Raw genomic sequence first — 25,653 nt, 5'->3', positions numbered from 1 at the left:
GAGGATGGGTGGGGAGAGGGGTGGAGAGAGGAGGATAGGGTGGGGAGAGAGGTGGTAGGAGGATAGGGTGTGGAGAGGGGTGGAGAGAGGAGGATAGGGTGGGAAGAGGGGTGGAGAGAGGAGGATAGGGTGGGGAGAGGGGTGGAGAGAGGAGGATGGGTGGGGAGAGAGAGGTGGGGGATGTGATGGAGAGAGAAGAGGGGACAGGGAGGGTGAGAGAGGTTGAGGGAGTGGGTAGTGGGACTCATCTCTCCTCATCTTCACTTTCTCCCCTGCCCTCCACATTCTCCCCTCCCCTCCTCAATCTGATCCTTCCCTTTCCCCCACCCTGCAGAAAATGGTGGTGATTCACGCCAACCAGCCCGCACCGCCAGAACTCGCCTCCGTCTTCTCCGGCAAGCCGGCGCCCACTCCTGCCTTTGACGGGCCCCACTCCACGGGACAGCCTGAGGGATTCAGGCCGAGCGACCTGAGGCTCGGCGCCGAAAGAAAAATCAAAGCGGGATTTTGGAGACGGAGGGGGAAGGAGGGTAACGGTGCTGGGCACATTCCTCCCCGTGGGAACACCCCCAGTTCCAGTTCCCTTGTTACGAGTCGCCCTCTCCCACTCTCGGCTCCCGTCACTCCTGAAACACTCCGCTCTCTGTCCCCTCGCTCTCCCCTCTATCACCGCCCATTTCACCCTGGCTGGCGGCCATTTTGTGATGGTTACCATTGACAACCGCTCTTCCACCATGATAGAATGGGGCACACCCTTTTCCTCACCTTCCACTCACTTCCCTCCCTGTTTATCCAATCTCAACTCCTCAACCCTCCTCTCCTTTCCATCGGTGCCCGATCTCCCGACTCTCCATTTAACCTTCTGCCGACAGCCATTTTGTGACAGTGTGAGACCCTCCTTCCCACTTCCTCGACAACGAATTCCGTCACTCCCTCACACTCACTATCGTATCACCCTCCTTTCCCATCCCATCACTCGCAAACACCTTCCCTCCCTCCCCTCGCTCTCCTCTCCCCACCACCTCGATGCTCTGCATCGTATGCTGGTTGGGTGCCATTTTGCGATGCCAATCTTCACCTCTCCTCATCGCCCTCTCTCTCTCTCTGTTACCCAGTGATTCACTCCCCTACTCACCCCATCACTCCTGACACCCTTTCCCCTTTCTTCCGCCATCCACCACATCCTGGGTGATGAACGTTTTCTGATGGGAAATTCTGCTCCCGCACCCGATCCCTTCCCTCCGTCGTTGACTGAGTCGCTCCTCTCTCCCTCTGTTGGGGCACTCAACTCTCCGTCTCATCAGCCCTGGCAGCGTTCCCGACCACCCCCCGCCCCCCTTGCCTCCGAGCACGCCCCCTTTCTTGCAGCTCGTCTTATTTGCGAAGGCAATGGTCACCACCCATTCATCTTCCACTATTGAAAAAGTCACTCCCCCACATTCCCCACCCTGTCCAATCAGACCACTCCCTCCCGTCCCATTACATCCTCTCCCTCCCAATTACATACCCTCCCTCCCCGTCCCAGCACTCCCGCTCCCTTCCTGTCGTTTCACTCCTCCTCACCCCGACTTTATCTTCTCCATGTCGGCCACCAGTTTGTGGCAGGAACATTCGCCCCTCCCCTTTCCGTCCCCTGTTGAGTCAGTGACTTCGCCAAGCTCACCGGCTCATCAGTCCACTCCTCGTCCCATCACTCCTCTTCCTCCCAAACCCCTCACCTCTCCTCCCCAAAACCCACATGTATATGTGTATGTGTGAATATCTGAGATATATACATTAGTTTATTCAATTACAACATCATTAGAATTAAAACATATATACAGTACGCAAAACTATATAATACATAAATTAAAATACTGTTATTACAATCAATAACACACTCGATCCCGGGATTGTATCCATGGGCACCGTATGTTCCTTCGCCATAGATTCTGAGTGCGACAGTGGCCATTGTAAGTCAGTGTCTCACTCCATCCCTGGCGGCCACATTAACCAAGGATTCTCCCATTTTAAATCAGCGCGTCCCTCCCTCTCTTGTGCTCACTTCTACCAAAGCCGTCACTCCCTCCCCAGCGGCCATTTCAAGTGAAGGGTCGGACATCCCACCTCTCCCGGAAGTTCCGGGAACTTCCCGCATATTGACAGCGGCTGCCTGACGCCCGCAAATTATATACAATATCCCAGAAATTGATTTTTTGAGAACGAGCGAGAGAGGGAGAGGGAGAGAGAGAGAGAGAGAGAGAGAGAGAGAGAGAGAGAGAGAGAGAGAGAGAGAGAGAGAGAGAGAGAGAGAGAGAGAGAGAGAGAGAGAGAGAGAGAGAGAGAGAGAGAGAGAGAGAGATTGGGAGAGTATTCCAAAAAATGAAATATAAAACGATTTGGGAAATGAAGATGGAGATGATTCAAAAAAAAAAAGAAAATACAAAACATACTTCACCCCAGACTACACTGAAGTGTACCACTGCCTAATTGGGGTCAAAAATAATGACGGTGTTGCTCGCTGCACTGTTTACAACGGTGAATTTTCTATTGCCCATGGGAGGTTAAATCACTGTTGAGGTGAGTTTAAAGGCCGTCATTCGTTCATTAGCATAGCTAACTTTACTAGCTGACTAGCCGCTAAGGAGCTACTCTACTGCAGACATCCCACCTCTCCCGGGAGTTCCGGGAGTCTCCCGCAACTTGATGGTGTCTGCTTCCCTGAAATGAGATTTTACAGGGTGGGATTAATTGAGTGATGGAATGGTACAGACGGAGCTTCACTGTGTGTTTGGCATTGCAAGTGTGTGATGGGACGGTGTGGAGGGAAATTCACTGTGTCTGACCCCGGGAGTGTGTGATGGGACAGTGTAGTCGGAGATTCACTCTGTGTTTGAACCAGGGACTGTGTGATAGGACGGTGTGGAGGGAGATTCATTCTGTGTCTGAACCAGGGAGTGTGTGATGGGACGGTGTGGAGGGAGATTCACTCTGTGTCTGACCGCGGGAGTGAGTGATGGGACAGTGTGGAGAGAAATTCACTGTGTGCCTGACCCCGGGAGTGTGTGATGGGGCGGTGTGGAGGGAGATTCACTCTGTGTCTGAACACTTGAGTGTGTGATGGGACGGTGTGGAGGGAAAGTCACTCTGTGTCTGGTTCCGGGAGTGTGTAATGGGACGGTGTGGAGGAAGCTTCTCTCTGTGTCTGACCCCTGGAGTGTGTGATGGGACGGTGTGGAGGGAGATTCACTCTGTGTCTGACCCTGGGAGTGTATAATGGCATACGATGGAGGGAGCTTCACTCCGTGTATAACTTCGGTATTCCATCCCCCATCCGTCTTGTACTCGGGATCGCAGCTGTTTACAATATACATTAATGATTTAGATGAAGGGATTAAAAGTAACATTAGCAAATTTGCTGATAACACAGTGCTGGGTGGCAGTGTGAAATGTCAGGAGGATGTTATGAGAATGCAGGGTGACATGGACAGGTTGGGTGAGTGGACAAATGTATGGCAGATGCAGTTTAATGTGGATAAATGTGAGGTTATCCACTTTGGTGGCAAGAACAGGAAGGCAGATTACTATCTAAATGGAGTCAAATTCGGAAAAGGGGAAGTACAACGAGACCTAGGTGTTCTTGTACATGAACCAACGAAAGCAAGCATGCAGGTACAGCAGGCAGTGAAGAAAGCTAATGGCATGCTGGCTTTTATAACAAGAGGAATTGAGTATAGGAGTAAAAAGGTCCTTCTGCAGCTGTACAGGGCCCTGGTGAGACCACACCTGGAGTATTGTGTGCAGTTTTGGTTTCCAAATTTGAGGAAGGACATTCTTGCTATTGAAGGAGTGCAGCATAGGTTCATAAGGTTAATTCCCGGAATGGCGGGACTGTCATATGTTGAAAGATTGGGGCGACTAGGCTTGTATGCGCTGGAATTTAGAAGGATGAGAGGGGATCTGATTGAAACATATAAGACTATTAAGGGATTGGACACACTAGAGGCAGGAAGCATGTACCCACTGATGGGTGAGTCCAGAACTAGAGGCCACAGTTTAAGAATAAGGGGTAGGCCATTCAGAACAGAGATGCAGAAAATCTTTTTCACCCAGAGAGTGGTGGATATGTGGAATGCTCTGCCCCAGAAGGCAGTGGAGGCCAAGTCTGTGGATGCATTCAAGAGAGAGTTAGATAGGGCTCTTATAGATAGCGGGGTCAAGGGATATGGGGAGAGGGCAGTAACTGAGTACTGATTGTTTATGATCAGCCATCATCACAGTGAATGGCGGTGCTGGCTAGTAGGCCGAATGGCCTACACCTGCACCTACTGCCTATTGGTCTCACGTGTGATATTATCGTCAATTCTATCTGTCTGCGGGGATCAGTTAGCCAGGAAGGGGCTTTGGTGGAGATCCTGGGCATCCGACCTCCCTCAGCCTGGAGCTGAGACGCTACTGTGTCAGTGTGAGGAGCTCCGACCCACTGTTGCAGTGCGCAGGGTTCGGGGGGCAGCAGAAACCTCAAATAAAACTCGAGTCCGGCACCAAGACAGGAAGTTACAGCGGTTTATTGATTTCATCATGACAAATGTAAATCAAACAATGTGTGAGCTGCTGACGTGCGGGAATAAATAAGCTGCTTCCAACTCTCTCAGTCACACACAATTAACTGACCGGCGACAACGAGTGACCGATTGAATAATCAGTCCCGTTTCTCACCGTCACTCTGCATCGGGGAACCGATGATTATAAAATCACACTTCAGGGTCGTGTCCGGGATCGCTGCAGATCCAGGGTCACTGCCGAAGGATTTGTCAATTTAATATCATTATATCGGCCAGGCTGCCCAATGCACCGTCCTCAGCAAAGGCAGCAAAAGGATTCTCTCCCGGGATAATCCCACCCACCCCGGGATACCGGTGTCCCAGACTGCGCCCTGGCCCCCGATCTCTTTCTGTCTGGGTAATTCTCCGGGGTGTCACGTGGGAGTCTCGAACACGCACATCCGGCGGAAGCTGCGCCGCCTGACAACAGGCGGAAATACGTCACTGCAGGACCGCTCGAGCGACACACAGCGCGAGTCCGGTTCCGCTAAAACCGTTGGGAATCAGCCCCGGCGCGCGGCCATTAATGGTAAGGGCGGGAGTTAAAGGGGAGGGTGGGGAATCGGCCAAATGTCCCCATCCTGCGGGCGGGGATGTTCACACGATCACTGTCAGTCCGGGTCTAACTCCCCGCCGAGATCTCAGTTCCTTCTCTCCGGTCTCACTGAACAGATTCCTCGCCAGCCTGAAACATATGTGAAAATAAAGATGAAATAAACATTACACAACAGTGTCAGTAGCAGGGGACCGGGGTTAATGTTTCAACAACACTCACAGACAAATATCACCAGAAAACCCGCGGATCCGCTGATATTTTATCACATTGAACATTAACACAAACACTCACCAGATCCACTCCAGACTCGGGAGGGTCAGTATGAGGCGGCGGAAAGCGGGGACAGATTGGTCTGTCAGCGAGTTTGATCCCAGGTTCAGCCCCGTCAGTGATGGGTTTGTACTGAGAGCGGAGACGAGATCCTCGGCACCAGAATCTGTGAGACCGACACCCCACAGCCTGGAGATGAGAGAGAGTGAGGGTGAAGGACACAGAGAGACAGGAGACGGTACAAATCCCCACTGTTCATCAGTAACACAATTACTGATCACATTAATGTTCAGTGTCAGACACTCAGTGACTGTAAACACAATCTCCCACAGTCTGGTACTTACCCCAGTGTCAGTATTTTACACCCCGGGTTCCTCAGAACCGCAGACACCAGTTTCACTCCTGAATCTCCCAGTTTATTCCGCCCAAGTCTAAACACAAACAGACAGATTGATGAACAAAGTGATTCAAACCGTGGGTCTGAGGGAATTTCTCTCACTCGGATATTTTAGGAAACATTAAACCCTTCAGTAAATCACTGATCGGAGTTCCCATCACTGTCAATGTCCCTCACTGCCCAGCTCCAGGGTATTCGCCGAATGTCAGTAATTTCGTCTGTCGGTGTGACCATGTAAGCTCCACATATTCTGTCCCATTCCCCGATGGTTACAAAAGTGTTCCTGACCAAAATGCAGAAATGTCAATGGGACACAGTGAAATAGACCCACCCGAGCTAAAGGGATGGGGAAGAGAGATACCACAGGAGAAAGGGTGATAGGGAAGAGAGATCACACAGGAAAAAGCGGGAAGGGGAGGGGAAATCCACCAGGAAGAAAGGGGGTGGGGAAGATAAATCCCACAGGAGGAAGGAGCATGGGGAAGGGAGATCCGATAGGAAGAGGAGGGACGGGTAAGAGAGATCCCACAGGAGGAAAGGGGATGGGGAAGAGAGAGCGCACATGAGGAGGTCGGATGCACGAGCGATCCCAGAGGAAGAAGGTGGATGGGGAAGGGATATCCCATGGAGGAAGGGGGATGGGGAAGAGTGATCCAATAGCAGGAAGTTGATGGGGAGGAGAGAGCGCACAGGAGGAAGGGGATGGGGAATAGAGATCCCACAGAAGTAAGGGGGTTGGGGAAGATATATCCCTAGGAAGAAAGAGGGTGGGGAGGAGATATCCCACAGTTGGAAGGAGAATGGGGAAGAGAGATCCAACAGGAGGATGTGGGATGGGGAGGAGAGATACATCAGGATGAATTGTGGAGGGAAAAGACAGATCCCACAGCAAGAGGGGGCATTATGATTACCCACAGGAGGAAGTGAATTGGGGAAGAGAGATTCCACGGGAGGAAGGGGAATGGGGAAGAGAGATCCAACAGGAGGAATGGGGATGAGTAGGAGAGATTCCACAGGAAGTGGGGGATGGGAACAGGCCCCACAGGAGGAAGGTGGATGGGGAAGAGAGATGGAACAGGAGGAATGGGGATGGGAAGAGAGATACCACGGGAATAAGGGTGTTGGGGAAGAGACATCCCACAGGTGGAAGGTGACGGGGAAAAGAGATCCGACAGGAGGAAGGGGGATGCGGAACAGAGATCCCATAGGAGGATGGCGCATGGGGAAGAGAGATCCCACAGGAGGAAAGTGGATGGGGAAGAGAGATCCCACAGAAGGAAGGGGAATGGGGAATAGAGATCCCATAGGATGATGGGGCATGGGGAAGAGAGATGAGACAGGAGTAAGTATGTGGGGAAGTGAAATCATACAGGAGGTTGGGGGATGAGTAGGCGAGATCCCATATGAGGGAGAGGGATGAGGAAAATAGATGCCACGGGAGGAAGTGGGATGGGGAAGAGTGATCCCACCTGATGTAAGGGATTGGGAAGAGAGATCCCTCGGGGGGAAGGGCTTTGGGGAAGAGAGATTCCACAAGAGGATGGGTAATGGGGAAGACAGATGCTACAGGAGGAAGGGAAATGGGGAAGTGAGATCCCAGAGATGGATTGCTACCCGTGCCACGTGCTAGTGAGGCTAGAAATAGGAAGATAATGCAACTAAATACGTGGCTGAGGGGATGGTGCATGAGGGAGGGGTTCATGTTTCTGGACAATTGGGATTTCTTCCAGGGGAGGTGTGACCAGTTCGAATTGGACAGTTTCCACCTGAACTGGAGGGGAACTAACCTCCTTGCCTGTAGGTTAGCAAGTTCTGCTCCGGGGGTTTTAAACTAGATTGCAGGGGGAGGGGAACCAGAGTCTTAGAGCAGATAGTGAGGTGGCGGAGGATAAGGGTCATGCGAGGACTGCTTGTATAGACAGAAATCAAAGGTTTGTACGTGATAGAAATGTTGTCAGGTGTATCTCTTTCAATGCGAGGAGTATTGTAGGTAAGGCAGATGAGTTTAGGGCGTGCATTGGCATGATGATATCGACATTATTGCTATTAGTAAGTCTTAGTTGTAGGAGGGGCAGGACTGGCAGCTTCATGTTCCGGGTTTCCATTGTTTCAGAAGTGATAGGGAGAGGGATGAAAGGGGGAGGAGTGGCATTACCAGTCAAGCAGAATCTCACAGCTGTGCGTAGACGGGACTGCCCAGAGGGCTCGTCTACAGAGGCCATATGGGTGGAGCTGAGGAACGGGAAAGGTGTGACCACACGAATGGGGTTGTATTATAGACCGCCCAATAGGCAGAGAACTTTAGTAAAACCTTTGACAATGTCCCACTTAATAAGTTAGTTCAAAAGGTTCAGACACTAGGTATCCATGGAGAGGTTGTAAACTGGATTCGAATTGGCTGTGTGGGAGAAGACAGAGAGTGGTAGTGGATGATTGCTTCTCGGACTGGAGGCCTGTGACTAGTGGTGTGTCTCAGGGATCTGTGCTGGAACCATTGCTGTTTGTTGTCTATATCAATGATCTAGATGATAATGTGATAAATTGGATCAGCAGGTTTGCGGACGACACTAAGATGGAGGCGTTGTGGACAGTGAGGAAAGCTTTCAAAGCTTGCAGAAGGATCTGGACCAACTGGAAAAATGGGCCAGAAAATGGCAGATGGAATTTATAACATATAACTTGTAACCATATAATAATTAAAGCACAGAAACAGGCCATCTCGGCCCTTCTAGTCCGTGCCGAACGCTTCCTCTCACCTAGTCCCACCTACCTGCACTCAGCCCATAAGCCTCCATTCCTTTCCTGTCCATATACCTAGCCAATGTTTTTTAAATGACAAAATCGAAACTGCCTCTACCACTTCTACTGGAAGCTCGTTCCACACAGCCACCATTCTGAGTAAAGAAGTTACCCCTCGTGTTACCCCTAAACTTTTGCCCCTTCACTCTCAACTCATTCCCTCTTGTTCTAACCTCCCTTACTCTCTGAAATAAAAAAGTCTATGCACGTCAACTCTATATAACCCCCTCATAATTTTAAATACCTCTATCAAGTCCCCCCTCAACCCTCTACGCTCCAAAGAATAAAGACCTAACTTGTTCAACCTTTCCCTGTAACTTAGGTGCTGAAACCCAGGGAACATTCTAGCAAATCTCCTCTGTACTCTCTCTATTTTGTTGACATCGTTCCTATAATTCGGTGACCAGAACTGTACACAATACTCCAAATTTGGCCTCACCAATGCCTCGTAGATTTTTAACATTACATCCCAACTCCTATACTCAATGCTCTGATTTATAAAGGCCAGCATACCAAAAGCTTTCTTCACCACCCTATTCACATCAGATTCCACCTTCGGGGAACTATGCACCATTATTCCTAGATCACTCTGTTCTACTGCATTCCTGAATGCCCTACCATTTACCATGTATGTCCTATTTGAATGACTCCTACCAAAATGTAGCACCTCACACTTATCAGCATTAAACTCCATCTGCCATCTTTCAGCCCACTCTTCTAACTGGCCTAAATCTTTGAACTACACGCTTTGAAAACCTTCATTATCCACAACACCGCCTATATTAGCATCATCTGCATACTTACTAATCCAATTTACCATTCCATCATCCAGATCATTAATGCATATGACAAACAACATTGGACCCAGTATAGATCCCTGAGGCACACCACTAGTCACCACTTTAATGCAGACAAGTGTGAGGTGTTGCATTTTGGAAGGACAAATCAAGGTAGGACATACACAGTAAATGGTAGGGCACTGAGAAGTGCGGAGGAACAAAGGGATCTGGGAGTTCAGATACATAATTCCCTGAAAGTGGCGTCACAGGTAGACAGTGTTGTAAAGAAGGCTTTTGGCATCCTGGCATTCATAAATCAAAGTATTGAGTATAGGAGTTGGGATGTTATGGTGAGATTGTATAGGATATTGGTGAGGCCAAGTTTTGAATATTGTGTGCAGTTCTGGTCACCTAACTACAGGAAATATATCAGTAAGATTGATAGAGTGCAGAGCAGATTTACTGGGATGTTGCCGGGTCTTCAGGAGATGAGCTACAAGGCGAAATTGACTTTATTCCTTGGAGCGCAGAAGAATGAGGGGAGATTTGATAGAAGTTTACAAAGCTCTGAGGGGTATAGACAGGCTAAATGCGAATGGGCTCTTTCCACATAGATTAGGAGAGATAAATTGTAAGAGGACTTGGCTTCAGGGTGAAAGGGGAAAGGTTTAGGGGGAAATTCTTCACTGAGAGAGTGGTGAGAGTGTGGAACGAGCTGCCATGTGATGTAGAAAATGTGGACTCACTCTTAAACATTAAGATTAAATTAGATAGATGTATGGATGGGAGAGCTCTGAAGGTTTATGGACTGGGTGCAGGTCAAAGGGACAAGCAGAATAAAGTTTCGGCACAGAGCAGAAGGGCCGAATGGCTTGTTTTCTGTGCGCTGGTGTTTTATGATTTTATGACTCTATGAAGGGGTGTGGGGAGGAGAGTTCACTCAGGTGGAAGGGCGAATGGGAAGAGAGCTCCCGCAGGAGGAAGGGAGATGGGGAAGGGATATCCCACAGGAGGATGTGGGAAGGGAAAGTGAGATCCCACAGGAGGAAGGGGGATGGGGAAGAGAGATCTCACAGGAGGAAGGGGGATGGTGTAGAGAGATTCCACAGGAGGAAGGGGGATGGGAAGGGATACCACTGGAGGAAAGGGGATTGGGAGGGGATCCCACAGGAAGAAGGGGGATGCGGAACAGAGATCCCATAGGAGGATGGCGCATGGGGAAGAGAGATCCCACAGGGGGAAGGGGAATGGGGAATAGAGATCCCATAGGATGATGGGGCATGGGGAAGCCAGATCCCACAGGAGGAAAGTGGAATGGGAAGAAAAATCTCACAGAAGGAAGGGGAATGGGGAATAGAGATCCCACAGGATGAAAGTGGATGGGGGAGAGAAATCCCATAGAAGGAAGGGGAATGGGGAATAGAGATCCCATAGGATGATGGGGCATGGGGAAGAGAGATGTGACAGGAGGAAGTGGGTGGGTAAGTGAGATCATACAGGAGGTTGGGGGATGAGTAGGCGAGATCCCAAAGGAGGAAGAGGGATGGGGAAAATAGATGCCACGGGAGGAAGTGGGATGGGGAAGAGTGATCCCACCTGATGTAAGGGATTGGGAAGAGAGATCCTTCGGGAGGAAGGGCTTTGGGGAATAGAGATCCCACAAGAGGATGGGTAATGAGGAAGAGAGATGCTACAGGAGGAAGGGAAATGGGAAAGCGAGATCTCACAGGTGGATTGCTACCCGTGCCACGTGCTAGTGAGGCTAGAAATAGGAAGATAATGCAGCTAAAGGGGGATGGCTGAGGGGATGGTGCATGCGGGAGGGTGCATGCTGAGGGAATGGTTTCATGTTTCATGTTTCTGGACAATTGGGATTTCTTCCAGGAGAGGTGCGACTAGTTCGAACTGGACAGTTTGCACCTGAACTGGAGGGAACTAACCTCCTTGCCGGTAGGTTAGCTAGTTCTGCTCCGGGGGTTTTAAACTAGATTGCAGGGGGAGGGGAACCAGAGTGTTAGAGCAGATAGTGATGTGGAGGAGTATAAGGGTCATGCGAGGACTGCCTGTATAGACAGATATCAAAGGTTTTTACGTGATAGAAATGTTCTCAGGTGCATCTATTTCAATGCAAGGTGTATTGTAGGGAAGGCAGATGAGTTTAGGTTGTGGATTGGCACATGATGATTTCAACATTATTGCTATTAGTAAGACTTGGTTGTAGGAGGGGCAGGACTGGCAGCTTCATGTTCCGGGTTTCCATTATTTCAGACGTGATAGGGGGTAGGGATGAAAGGGGGAGGAGTGGCATGACCAGTCAGGGAGAATCTCACAGCTGTGCGTAGATGGGACAGCCCGGAGGGTTCGTCTACAGAGGCCATATGGGTGGAGCTGAGGAACGGGAAATGTGTGACCACACGAAAAGCGATCCCACCGGAGGAAGGGGGATGGGAAGGGTTACCACTGGAGGAAAGGGGATTGGGAGGGGATCTTATAGGAAGAAGTGGATGGGGAAGGGAGATCCCACAGGAGGAATGGGGATGTGGAAGAGAGATCCCACAGGAGGAAGGGGGATGGGAAAGATTGATCCCACATGAGGAAGGTGGATGAAGAAGAGTGATCCAACGGCAGGAAGTTGATGGGGAGGAGAGAGTGCACAGGAGGAAGGGGGATGGGGAATAGAGATCCCACAGGAGGAAGGGGGATGAGAAAGAGAGATCCCACAGGAGGATGGGGGATGGGGAAGAGAGATACAGGTGGAGGGACAAGACAGATCCCACAGGAAGTGTGGGCATTATGATGACCCACAGGAGGAAGTCGGGTGGGCGAGCGATCCCAAAGGATGAACAGGGATGGGCAAGAGATATCCCACAGGAGGATGGGGGATGAGAAAGAGAGATCCACAGGAGGACGGGGGATGGGGAAAAGGGATCCCACAGAAGAAATGGTGATGGAAAAGAGAGATGCAACAGGAAGAGCGGGGAAGAGTAGGAGAAATCCCACTGGAAGTGGGGCATGGGAATACAGGCCCCACAGGAGAAAGGTGGATGGGGAAGAGAGATGGCACAGGAGGAATGGGGATGGGAAGAGTGATCCCACGGGAGGAAGGGTGTTGGGGAAGAGAGATCCCACAGGAGGAAGGTGATGGTGAGGGGGTATCACACCGGATGAAGGGAGATTGGGAAGAGAGTTCCCATAGTTGGAAGAGAGATGGGAAAGAGAGATCCGACAGGAGGAAGAGAGATAGGGAAGAGAGATCCGACAGCAGCACGGTAAAGGGGAAGAGAGATCCCAGAAGAGGAAGGAGGATGCGGAAGAGAAATCCCACAGGAAGAAGTGGAATTGGGAAAATATATGCCAGAAGAAGATGGGGGATGGGAAAGAGAGTGATCCTACAGGAGGATAGGGGTGGGGAAGAGAGATCGCACAGGAGGAATGGGGATGCGGAACAGAGATCCCATAGGAGGATGGCGAATAGGGAAGAGAGATCCCAAAGGAGGATGTGCGATTGGGAAAATAAATACCACGGGAGGAAGGGGTTTGGGAAGAGAGATCCCACAAAAGGATGGGTAGTGGGAAAGAGAGATGTACAGGAGGAAGGGAAATGGGGAAGCAAGATCCCATAGGAAGTGAAGGGATGGGAACAGAGCCCCCACGGGGATCAGGTGGATGGGGAAGAGATATCTTTCAGGAGGAAAGGGGTTGGGGATGAGAGATCCCACAGGAAGAAAGGGGTATGCGGAAGAGAGATCCAACAGCAGGAAGTTGATGGGGAAGAGTGATCCCACAGATGGAAGTGGGATGGGAACACAGGCCCCAGAGTGTGAACGGGGATGCGGAAGAGAGATCCCACAGGAACATGGGGGGTGGAGAAGAGAGATTCCACTGTAGGAATGGGGATGGGGAAGAGAGATTCATCAGGAGGAAGGGGGATAGGGATGGGAGATCCCACAGGAGTAAGGGGGATGGGGAAGAGAGATCCCACAGGAGGAAGGGGGATGGGGATGAGGGATCCCACAGGAGGAAGGTGGATGCTGAGGAGAGATCCAACAGTTGGAAGGAAGGTGGAGTGGGAACAGAGAACCCAGAGGATGAATGGGGGATGGGAAAGTGAGATCTCACAGGTGGATTGCTACCCGTGCCACGTGCTAGTGAGGCTAGTAATAGGAAGATAATGCAGCTAATTACGTGGCTGAGGGGATGGTGCATGAGGGTGGGGTTCATGTTTCTGGACAATTGGGCTTTCTTCCAGGGGAGGTGGGACCAGTTCGAATTTGACAGTTTGCACCTGAACTGGAGGGGGACTAACATCCTTGCAGGTAGGTTAGCAAGTTCTTCTACAGGGGTTTGAAACTAGATTACAGGGGGAGGGGAACCAGAGTGTTAGAGCAGATAGTGATGTGGAGGAGGATAAGAGTCATGCGAGGACTGCTTGTATAGACAGATATCAATGGTTTGTACGTGATAGAAATGTTCTCAGCTGCATCTATTTCCATACGAGGAGTACTGTAGGTAAGGCAGATGAGTTTAGGGTGTGGATTGGCATGATGATATCGACATTATTGCTATTAGTAAGACTTGGTTTGCAGGAGGGGCAGGACTGGCAGCTTCATGTTCTGGGTTTCCATTGTGTCAGACGTGATAGAGGGGAGATATGAAATGGGGAGGAGTGGCATTACCAGTCAGGGAGAACATCACGGCTGTGCGTAGATGGGACAGCCCACAGGGTTCGTCTATAGAGGCCATATGGGTGGAGCTGAGGAACGGGAAAGGTGTGACCACACTAATAGGGTTGTATTATAGACCACTCAATAGGCAGAGAGAATTGGAGGAGCAAATCTGTAGAGAGGTAGCAGACCGATGTAAGAAACAGAAAATTGTAATCGTAGGGGTTTTTAGCTTTCCACATATTGACGGGGACGCCAACTCTGAGAAAGGGTTAGATGGCGTGGAGTTTGTTCAGGAAAGTTTTCTAAATCAATATATTGAGGTACCAACGAGAGAGGGTGCAGTACCTGATCCCCTATTAGGGGACCAGACAGGTCAGGTGACAGAAGTATGTGTAAGCAAACATTTTGGGTCCAGTGACCATAATGTCATTAGTTTCAAGATAATTATGGATAAGGATAGGACTGGTCCAACAGTTAACGTTCTGAATTGGAGAAGGGCCAATTTTGTGGAAATGAGAGAGTATCTGGGAAGAGTGGATTGGGATAAGTTGTTTTCCGGCAAGGATGTGTTCAGTAAGTGGAACGCTTTCAAGGGTGAAAGTTTGAGAGTGCGGAGTTTGTATGTTTCTGTAGGATTAAAGGCAAAGTTAACAGACATAGGGAACCTTGGTTTTCAAGGGATATAGGCGATCTGGTTAAGTAGGTGTTTAGCAGGTATAGGCAACAAGGAACAAATGAGATACTTGAAGAGCACAGAAAATGTAAGGGAATACTAAAGAAGGAAATCAGGAAGGCAAAAAGAAGACATGAGGTTGCGTTGGCACATCATGTGAAGGTAAACCCGAAGGGTTTCTACAAGTAAATTAAGAGTAAGAGGATAGTAAGGGACAAAATTGGTCCCCTAGATGATCACAGTGGTCTTCTATGTGTCGAGGCTCAGGAGATTGGGGAGATCTTAAACAGCTTTTTTTTGCGTCAGTGTTTACTCAGGAAACTGGCATAGCTGATATGGAATTAAGGCAAACAAACAGTAGTGTCATGGAACATATAGAGATTAAAGAGGAGGAGCTGTTTGCTCCCTTGCAGTGAATAAAGGTAGATAAATCTCCGGGCCTGTCATTATATTTTCTCGGACCTTGCGAGAGACTAAAGTAGAAATTGCAGTGGCCCTGGCAGAAGTATTTAAAATGTCCTCAGCCACGGGTGCGGTGCCGGAGGATTGGAGGGTAGCTCATGTGGGTCCGTTGTTTGAAAAAGGCTCCAAAAATACACGAGGTAATTACAGGCCAGTGAGCCTGACATCAGTAGTAGGTCAATTACTGGAAGGTGTTCTGAGAGATCGGATATAAAAGGATTGGGACAACCAAGGGCTGATTCAAGATAGTCAACATGGCTTTGTATGTGGTAGATCATGATTAATGAATCTTGTAGTGTTTTTCGAGGAGGTTATATGAAGGAAAGGCTGTGGATGTTGTCTACATTGACTTTTGTAAGGCCTTTGACAAGGTCCCACATAAGAGGTTAGCTTTAAAGGTCCAGACACTAGGTATCCATGGAGTTGTTGTAAACTGGATTGGAATTGGCTGTCTGGGAGAAGGCAGAGAGTGCTAGTGGATGATTGCTTCTCATAGTGGAGGTCTGTGACTAGTGGTGTGTCTCAGGGATCTGTGCTGGGACCATTGTTGTTTGTTGTCTATATCAATGATGTAGATGATAATTTGATAAATTGGATCAGCTGGTTTGTGGATGACACTAAGATGGATGCGTTGTGGACAGCGAGGAAGGCTTTCAAAGCTTGCAGACGGATCTGGACCAACTGGAAGAATGGGCCAGAAAATGGCAGATGGAATTTAATGCAGACAAGTGTGAGGTGTTCCATTTTGGAACGACAAATCAAGGTAGGACATACACAGTAAATGGTAGTGCACTGAGGAGTGTGGAGGAACAAAGGGATCTGGGGGTTCAGATACATAAGTCCCTGAAAGTGGCGTCACAGGTAGACAGGGTTGTAAAGAAGGCTTTTGGCATTCTGGCATTCATAAATCAAAGTACTGAGTATAGGAGTTAGGATGTTATGGTGAGGTTGTATAGGACGTTGGTGAGGCCAAGTTTTGAATATTGTGTGCAGTTCTGTTCACATAACTATAGGAAGGATATCAGTAAGATTGAAAAAGTGCAGAGAAGATTTTCTAGGATGTTGCCGGGTCTTCAGGAGTTGAGTTACAGGGAAAGATTGAACAGGTTAGGACTTTCTTCCTTGGAGTATAGAAGAATGAGGGGAGATTTGATAGAGGTTTACAAAATTATGAGGGTATAGACAGGGTAAATGCGAACAGGCCCTTTCCACATAGATTAGGAGAGATAAATATGTGAAGATATGGCTTCAGCGTGAAAGGGGAAAGGTTTAGGGGGAGCATTAGGAGGAACTTCTCCACTCAGAGGGTGGTGAGAGTGTGGAACGAGCTGCCATCTGATGTGGAAAATGTGGACTCACTCTTAAGCTAAGAATAAATTGGATAGATACATGGATGGGAGAGGACTAGAGGGTTATGGACTGTGAGCAGGTCAATGGGACTAGCGGAATTAGGTTTTGGTACAGACTAGAAGGACCGATTGGCTTGTTTTCTGTGCTCTTTGTGTTCTTTGATTTTATGATTCTATGGGGAGGAGAGTTCCCACAGGCGAAAGGGGGATGAGGAAGCGAGATCCCAAAGGAGGAAGGGGATGGGGAAGCGAGATCCCACAGGTGGAAGGGGGATGGGGAAGAGAGATCCCACAGGAGGAAGGGGGATGGGGAAGAGAGATCCCACAGGAGGAAGGGGGATGGGGGAGAGAGATCCCACAGGAGGAAGGGGGATGGGGAAGGGAGATCCCACAGGCGGCATGGGAGTGTGGAAGACAGATCCCACAGCAGGATGAGGCATGGGGAAGAGAGATCCCACAGGAGGAAGGGGGATGGGTTTGAGAGATCGGCCAGGAGGAGGAGGGATGTGGAAGAGTGTTCCCACAGGAGGATGTGGGATTGGGAAGAGAGATCTCACAGGAGGAAGGGGGTCGGGAAACAGAAATTCCACAGGACAATGGGGCATGCCAAAGAGAGATCCGACAGGAAGAAGTCGATGGGGCAGAGAGATCCCACAGGAGGAAAGGGTGTGGGGAAGAAAGTTCCAACAGCAGGAAGGGATGGCGAAGAGAAATCCATAGAAGGAAGGGGGATGGGGAAGAGCGATCTCACAGGAAGTGGGGGGGGGGGTGTGGAAAAGACATCCCACAGGAGGATGAGGAAAGAGTAATGGAGAGCCCACTGGAGGAATGGGGATGGGGGCGAGATTCCAAAGAATGGAAGGGGGATTGGGATGAAAATTCCCACAGGAGGATTCCAAGGTAAACGATAATCCTACAAGACGAGAGGATACAGACATTTTTTGTAAGTGTGTGTTGGGTCTGAACAGAGGCCCAGAGGAGATGCGCCCTCGCTCTTTGCGTATCTGGAAGTGAGCAAAGTCACACACGGGGAAGGGTAGGTGAGGACAATCTCACAATGGTATTTATTTCCTTCTCACTGGGACAGTCTGCTGACGGTCTCTTGTCCCTCACCGGCAAGGGGGTGTGAATCTCTGACCCACCTGCTGCAGTCAGTGTCGGTCTGGGTGTCAGTAACAGTGAGAAGGAACATTGTCAATGGACGTGTCACAGGCAGCGAGAAACACGGCCATTCCTGTGATTTACTACCATTAAACCAATGGCCGTTGTTCACTGATCTGATGAAGTCTCCTACATCCCTTCACAAAGAACCACAGAACCCTCCCGTCCTGGGGGAATTACTGACCGATCCCCTGGGTATTTGTCACAATTCTTCACAATCAGATTTACTACAAATTTACTGAAATTCCTTTACATTGAAACAACACAATGGAACAGTTTCACAGTTCAGAGTGAGAGATAAATCAAGTTACCTCAACTTCTGGCACTTGTGCAGTCCGGGTCCCAGCCGCTGGATTCCTTCACACTGAATGTGGCAGTTCTCCAGGTCGAGGTGTTTTATTGTATCACAGAGTCCGATGACATGAGACAGGACCGCACAGTCAATCAGGGTCAGTGTCATTTCACTGAATGAAAGTTTTTTCACAGATCCCAGTGCGGCCTGAGCAAGTCCACGATTCTGAGACTCAAACAGGTAGTGCAATGTGTTCAGGAGGCTCCTTTTACCAGCTTCACTCCTCGTGTTTCCACTCCGGCGTTTAACCTCCTCCTTCACCCAGTCAATGACCCTGCAGGTTGTCTGATGAGGAAATGGACCCAGAAACTCCTCCAGGCCCCGAGCTGTCATTGGGTTGGAGAGACCAGCAACAAAACGGAGAAATACCTCAAATCGCCCATCCTTCACGCAGTGGGCTTCAGTGAGGAGTTTCATAATATCTCTGCCATCTGGGATCAGGAATTGTGCGACTGCAGCTACAAACTCTTGGATGGTGAGGTGTGGGAATGTGTACACCACGCTCCGGGCAGAATCCTCTCTCTCCAAAAGCTCCATCAGGAACCCGGACAGGAACTGGGAAGGCTGCAGATTGTGGTTGATCAAATCTCCATCTGTAAACACAATCTTCCTCTCGGACACTCCTCTGAAGGCCATCTGACCAACTCTGTGTAACACATCACGGGGGTTCTCAATCTCACGGCCGTGGTTTTTCAGGATGTTATAAATATAGTAGGAGTGCAGTTGGGTGATGGTCTTGGGAACTCGCTGCGGGTCCCTGACTCTTTGTGTGAAGAAGGGGCCCAGTGCCAGAGCGAGGATCCAGCAGTAGGAGGGGTTGTAGCTCATGGTGTACAGGATATCGTTCTCCTCCACGTGTTTGAAAACAGCTGTTGCCACCGTCTGATCTTCAAAATGCCTGATGAAATATTCCTTCCGTTCGTCACCATCAAATCCCAGGATTTCAGGCCAGATACTGATCTCTGCCTTTTCCAATAAATGTAACGCAGTGGGACGGGTGGTCACCAGCACTGAACACCCTGGGAGCAGCTTGTGCTGGATTAAACTGTACACAATGTCAGACACCTTGCATTTGAATTCAGGATCTGTGCATATGGGCTGAGGTTTTGTGCCTCTCCGACTGTCAGCAAAATCAATTTTGTCATTGAATTCATCCAAACCATCGAATATAAACAGCAATCCCTTTGGATTCTTCCAGACCTCTCTCAGGATATTCCCAAAGTAAGGATACTGATCCAGAATCAGTTCCTTCAGATTTATTCTGCAGTTAATGGTGTTTAAATCCCAGAATTTGAAACTGAAGACAAACTGGAATTGTTGGTATATTTTCCCCGTGGCCCAGTCATAAACGATCTTTTGTACCATTGTTGATTTCCCGATCCCCGGGACTCCGGCCACTGCTGCCGTACTCCCAGATTTGAATTTACTTCGGGAAAAGCTGCTCTGGAACAGCTGATCTGTCCGGATTTTTTCCAGCTTTCCACGGAGATGTTTTTCTCTCCACTCCTCGTGCTCTCTGCCTCTTGCCAGCAGCTCATGTTTCACCAGTCTCTGATCTCGAACAGTAGAAATGACCGTGAGCTCAGCGTATCGATCAACCAGCTGGAAAACCTTCACCTTCTCTCTCATCAGGATCGTGTTCACTCTCAGTTTTTCAGTTTGTGCCCATAGAGTCTCCTTGTGTTTCTGTTGAACATCTTCCATAGGAACAGAGAACATGGTCACCAAGTTAAATTGCTCAACTGACAAAGAACTTTATAATTGCATTTCAACATTCAGTGTTAGAGATTACATGAATTAATTCAATGTTTCCATGGATACTAAGACAGAAAGTAAAATTGTGTTCACAGACACCAGAATTGACAGCGATAGCTGTCCCAGAAAATGTCCAATACTCATATCCTGATATTAATTAATTTTGAAGTGAATTTTTCCCCGATATCCTATTGCAATCCTGACTGCACTTCCGTTACAACAACATTTGACTATATTTAAAGCATTGTTTCCATCATTAGCAGACGATGAACACAAAGGAACTCCAGAGACTGATACAGCTTGGCACCAGAAGTGTCACAGGAGTTGCCAGACGGCGTTGAATGCAACCTAAGACTGCCTTAGGGGCTCCAGTTCCAGTAGAAGTGGTAGAGGCAGGTTCGGTATTCTCATTTAAAGTAAAATTGGATAGGTAAATGGACAGGAAAGGCATGGAGGATTATGGGCTGAGTGTGGGTCAGTGGGACTAGGTGAGAGTAAGCGTTTGGCACAGACTAGAACTGCCGAGATGGCCTGTTTTCGTGCTGTAATTGTTATATGGTTATATTTTTCCCACTGGGTTTACTCCCAAAGTAACAGCGTGAGATCACTGTTTTCCTTCTTCTGGATGAGCTGCCAGTCAAGAACGATGAGCCCCAACTACCCGAGGCGACTGCTTGCCAGGTGGCAGTAACCCGCATTTGCCCTTTCTCCTATCGGAAAAAAATGCCTCTGCCATGCTTAGTATCTAAGTCACACGTGAAGGCCAGGAGCTGGACCTGATTGTCAGAGGCTGTTTGAGTCGCACGCCACTGGGAGCATTTAATAGGTCGTGGGAGTGTTTCCCCACTACCAGCCCTGGGTGTAACAATCTTAAGCAACCAAGCAGCTCTGTGTTATTGACAACAATAACTTGGCAAATTGGGTTATTATAGTCACATGTACCAAGGTACAATGAAAACTCTTATGCACGCGATCCAAATAGGTCATTACATCACATTGGTGCAATAAGGTCCTACAAGGAAAAACGGAACAGAATAGTGCAGGGAAACAGTGTTTCAGTTGCTGAGAAAATACAGTGCAGGCAGACTATAAGGTACAAGGCCAAAGAATCATTGGCAGGTCAGATTTTTTTTTAGTTTTTGAACTATTTTCCTAAACTGTAGAATTCAACACTTAAAAAAATGGTGCAGTACTGCACAAAATTCTGAGGCAGATATATATAACTAGGGAGACCAAGACTTCTGCAAGTACTACGTAATGGATGTAGACTCCGTTAGTCACTTTTAAGCACCAGCGTAAAGCTTTTTTTAAAGAATTTGAACCTTGCCTGTAATTGAAATTATTTTGTCTTTTATTTTCTAGTTTGAACTTTATCCCATTGTAATGCAGTTTGAACGACATCGTCCCGATGAAAAGTGCTTTATAAATAACTTTAAAAAAAAAAAATTCTAACTCAAACTGGGAAATCCTGAGGTACGGGCAAATCCAAGCACACTCATTTCTCAATTGATAGGTAATTTCAGATTACTCTCGTGGCATATACTATTGTGGCTTTTGGAAGATTTACATGAACATTGCTGTGTGGAGCTAATTCTTTATTACTATCGTGTAGTGCTTTTTGGATGATACCAGTTGTTGATATTATTATCGGGACAATGTGTATCGTGTTCATGTTCCACAGTCTTTCAATTTCCTCTTTTAATTCAGCATATTTCTAAAGATTTTTATTAATTGATATCTGTAATTTATGTGTGTTTGGAATGGCAATATCTGTTTAAAAAGTTGTTTTTGCTAGTTTGTCCGGTAAAACTATAGCCGGACAGTTATTATGAATTTTCCTATCTGTAATAATTAATCGGTTACGGTGGATTTGTCGGACTCTAACTCTAAATGTGGAGCAGACTTGTATTTATAGTGAGGGATGGTGTTTTTTGTCAGTTGTCGTTTAAGCAAGATGTTGTTGAAAGTTGTCTACCACTTGATAGTGCAGTGCTCAGATTGAGTAAAAATACTGGAGGACCCTGTAATGTGTTCAATTGTTTCTGGTTTCTCTTGTAATTTTCAGCATTTATCATCTTCAACCTGTTGGCCTTTATTCCTCATTATTGATAACTAGATGTGTTAACCACCTGGTGCTGTATGCTCCCTTCTGTTTCTGGGAAGAGGTCTCCAACTCTGAGCCAGGCACTCAACGCTTCCTTGTCGACATCTAGTGCGCTCAGATCGTGGGGATGTCTTCCGGAGAGAGTCAGTCTCTTCCACTCTTCCAAGGTTAACGTTCTTCTATTATGATCGTTTCTTTATTTTTATGGGTTATGCTTTCATTTATAGGTTATACGTTCAGTGATGTGTACCCCTTATCAGAATTGCATATGCTTGTACGGAGTGCTGAATCCTGCTTGCGTTGATAAAAATATATTACTAGAGCTAAATGTGGATTTCAGAAAGGGTAAGATAAGGGAACACAACACACCAATCCTCACAGAGGGATCTGACGTGGAGAGTGTGGGCAATTTCAAATTCTTGGCTGTCAATATCTCCGAGTATCTGACCTGGACCCAATATATGGATGCAGCCACAAAGAAACTACAACAGTGGCTATATTTCATCAGGAGTTTCCAACATCACTGGAATATTTCTACAGGTGTAACTTGGAGAGCATTGTAACTGGCTGCCTCACCGTCTGGTTCATGGGGACTACTGTACAGGATCGGAGTAAAGCGCACACTCAACGGTTCAAAAACTTCTCCTCTGCCATCTAGTTCCTGAATGGACAAACAACCCATTGATAGTGACTCACTAATCTCTTTTTTATTTCTATTTCTGCACACATTTACGGAATCACACAGACATGCATAGCTATAGTGTATATGCTTTCTTTGGAAATTAGTTCCATTATTTGAATTAATTGTTTTAGCTCCACTGATGCAAGAGCAAATAATTTCCAATCATCCCTGTATAGTTGTGTCAAGGTATAATTTGTTCATTTTTTTCTGATTTGATACCTGATTTTTGTCTGTTTCAGGAAATTCAAGATTGGGTTTAACGCCAGACAAAACCATAGTGGGCTTAGTGTATCACTCTGGAAAATGTCTCCATTTATTTTGTTAACAGTGGTTGTTCCGTTGTTCTTGTTAATAGGGCGTTTATTGTACTTCATTAGATGTTGTAGAATTTTCACAAGTATTGGATGCATCTTATATAATATTGAAACCTCTTAACCATGTGAGAGACAGAATCAAATCGTTTTTGATAGACAATATAACACTGAGAGATTTCTACACTCCCCAGTGCTCGATAGATACATAATCTATTATCAGTTGCTCCTTAAATCTGTTCATACACTGAGTGTATTCTTTCTGCTCTTCTGTAAGTATATTGTGGTTATCTAAGTGAGTAGTTATTAGTTACGATCTGCACGATGTTACAATTTTATATATAAAATTGTCTTCTTATTATTAAGAGCCAATAATAACATAGAAGGTAATCATTCAGTAGTCTTATAAATGCAGAATTAAAGCTGTCCTTGAGGCTGGTGGTACATACCTTCAGCCTTTTATATCTTCTGTCCCTTGGGAATATGAAAGAGAGCCTGTTTGAGGTGGTTTGGGGTTCAGCAGCAAGGCTTTGGGCGGGGTTAGCGTCTTGCCAACTTGATGGAGTTTTTCCAGGAGGTGACAAAGGTGATGGATGAAGTTAGACATGGAGATCTTTTACTTGGATATTAGTCGGGTGTTTGACAAGGTCCCACATGGAATCCTTATACAGAAAATTAACATGCTTGAGTACTGTGTGAATTGTTCTGGCTGGAGGTGACCCACACTGGGAGAAATTTCTTTCACTGGTGGGTGATGAATCCGTGAAATTATTGTCATAGACAGCTGAAGACGACAAGTCATTGGGTATATTTAAAATGCAGGTCGATAGGTTCTTGATTTGGAAAAGCATCAGCTTTTACTGGGAGAAGGCTGAATAATGGAGTTGAGAGGATTTGCGGAGCAAATTCACTGAGCCAATCGGCGATTTTACTCCTGCATCATATGGTTTTAGGGTGCATCCGGAGTATTGTATTCACTTCTGATTTCCAGCTCTGGGAAGGATTGGAGAGGGTGCAGAACAGGTTCATCAGGGTGTTGCCTGGATTCGGTGACATGTACTACAAGGAGGGGTGTGATAAACTTGGTTTGTTTACTCTGCAGTTAGAATAGAGATCTGACTGAGGTGTACAAGTTTGATAGATAAGAGTTTGGATCAACAGCCTGCATTTTGTTTGTTTGGCAGGTGGTGACTAGTGGGGTGCCACAGGGCTCGGTATTGGGACCACAGCTATTTACGATTTACATCAACGATTTAGATGAAGGCATTGAGAATAACATCAGCAAGTTTGCTGATGATAGTAAGCTGGGTGGCAGTGTGACATGTGATGAGGATGTTAGGAGAATTCAGGGTGACTTGGATAGTCTGAGTGAGTCGGCAGATACTTGGCAGATGACGTTTAATGTGAATAAGTGTGAGGTTATCCACTTTGGGAGTAAGAGCAGGAAGGCAGATTATTATCTGAATGGTGTAAAGTAAGGTAAGGGAGAAATACAAAGAGATCTAGGAGTACTTGTTCATCAGTCACTGAAGGTGAATGAGCAAGTGCAGCAGGCAGTGAAGAAGGCTAATAGAATGTTGGCTTTTATTACAAAGGGAATTGAGTACAAGAGCAAGGAAATCCTTTTGCATTTGTACAGGGCCCTGGTGAGACCACACCTGGAGTATTGTGTACAGTTTTGATCTCCAGGGTTAAGGAAGGACATCCTGGCTATAGAGGAAGTGTAGCATAGATTCACGAGGTTAATTCCGGGGATGTCCGGACTGTCTTACGCAGAGAGGTTAGAGAGGCTGGGCTTGTACACGCTGGAATTAAGGAGATTGAGAGGGGATCTGATTGCATCATATAAGATTATTAAGGGATTGGACAAGATAGAGGCAGGAAATATGTTCCAGATGCTGGGAGAGTCCAGTACCAGAGGGCATGGTTTGAGAATAAGAGGTAGGTCATTTAGGACAGAGTTAAGGAAAAACTTCTTCTCCCAGAGAGTTGTGGGAGTCTGGAATGCACTGCCTCGGAAGGCAGTGGAGGCCAATTCTCTGGATGCTCTCAAGAAGGAGCTAGATAGTTATCTTATGGATACGGGAATCAAGGGATATGGGGACAAGGCAGGAACCGGGTATTGATAGTAGATGATCAGCCATGATCTCAGAATGGCGGTGCAGGCTCGACGGGCCGAATGGTCTACTTCTGCACCTATTGTCTATTGTTATTTTTTTTTTACATAAGACTGATGTCTAATACCAGAGGGCATTTGGTTAAGGTGAGGTGGCGTAAATTTACAGCAATTGTGGTAAGTTTTTTCACAGAGTTGTGGGTGCATTGAAGTTACTGTCTGGGTCATGTCAGTGGCAAATATGTTATAGATGCTGCTAGATATACATGAATGTGCAGGAAGTGCAAGGATATGGTCAATAATATAAGAAAGAATTCCAAAGTATCCAAAATATTTTTTTTCTTTCCCAGATGACCGCTGGAAAATGATGTTGTAGTTGCAGTAACGGGCGAAAAGGAAATGCCAGACAAACTCTGTGGAAGTCACTAGCAGAATTACAAAAGGTAAAGATCATCAGCTAACAGAATTGCGTGTTGTGCTATTACAAAGGAAAAGGGGCTTGGAATATGAAACGTCTGAAGATAAAAATGTCACCAGGACTGGGTCATACAGTGTATCAGGAGCCTGACTCGGGTGTGTGGGAATTCCCAGAGTGTGAGGACCTGGAGTGAAGACGTCAGCAGTACCAACAGCTGGA

General features: G+C 47.5%; 2 protein-coding genes across 4 annotated transcripts in view; both read right to left on the bottom strand.

The window, feature by feature from the left end:
* The window catches only part of LOC140720570 (NACHT, LRR and PYD domains-containing protein 3-like), a 395,705-nt gene that overhangs the window by 348,085 nt on the left and 21,967 nt on the right, over positions 1–25,653 (bottom strand). The window lies entirely within an intron of this gene.
* Positions 4,532–25,653, bottom strand: part of LOC140720615 (NACHT, LRR and PYD domains-containing protein 3-like) — a 43,699-nt gene continuing 22,577 nt past the window's right edge. For all 3 annotated transcript variants that reach the window (XM_073035447.1, XM_073035445.1, XM_073035446.1), the window contains exons 8-11: positions 18,008–19,745; positions 5,754–5,840; positions 5,431–5,598; positions 4,532–5,268 (exon numbers count right to left, since the gene is read on the bottom strand). In XM_073035447.1, the coding sequence (XP_072891548.1) occupies positions 5,181–5,268; positions 5,431–5,598; positions 5,754–5,840; positions 18,008–19,745 (2,081 nt within the window). In that variant the 3' untranslated portion in view covers positions 4,532–5,180. The remainder of the gene's footprint in view (positions 5,269–5,430; positions 5,599–5,753; positions 5,841–18,007; positions 19,746–25,653) is intronic.

This window comes from Hemitrygon akajei, unplaced genomic scaffold (genome assembly GCF_048418815.1).
Source record: "Hemitrygon akajei unplaced genomic scaffold, sHemAka1.3 Scf000045, whole genome shotgun sequence".
NCBI lineage: Eukaryota > Metazoa > Chordata > Chondrichthyes > Myliobatiformes > Dasyatidae > Hemitrygon > Hemitrygon akajei.
This window is presented reverse-complemented; position numbering and strand designations above follow the sequence as displayed.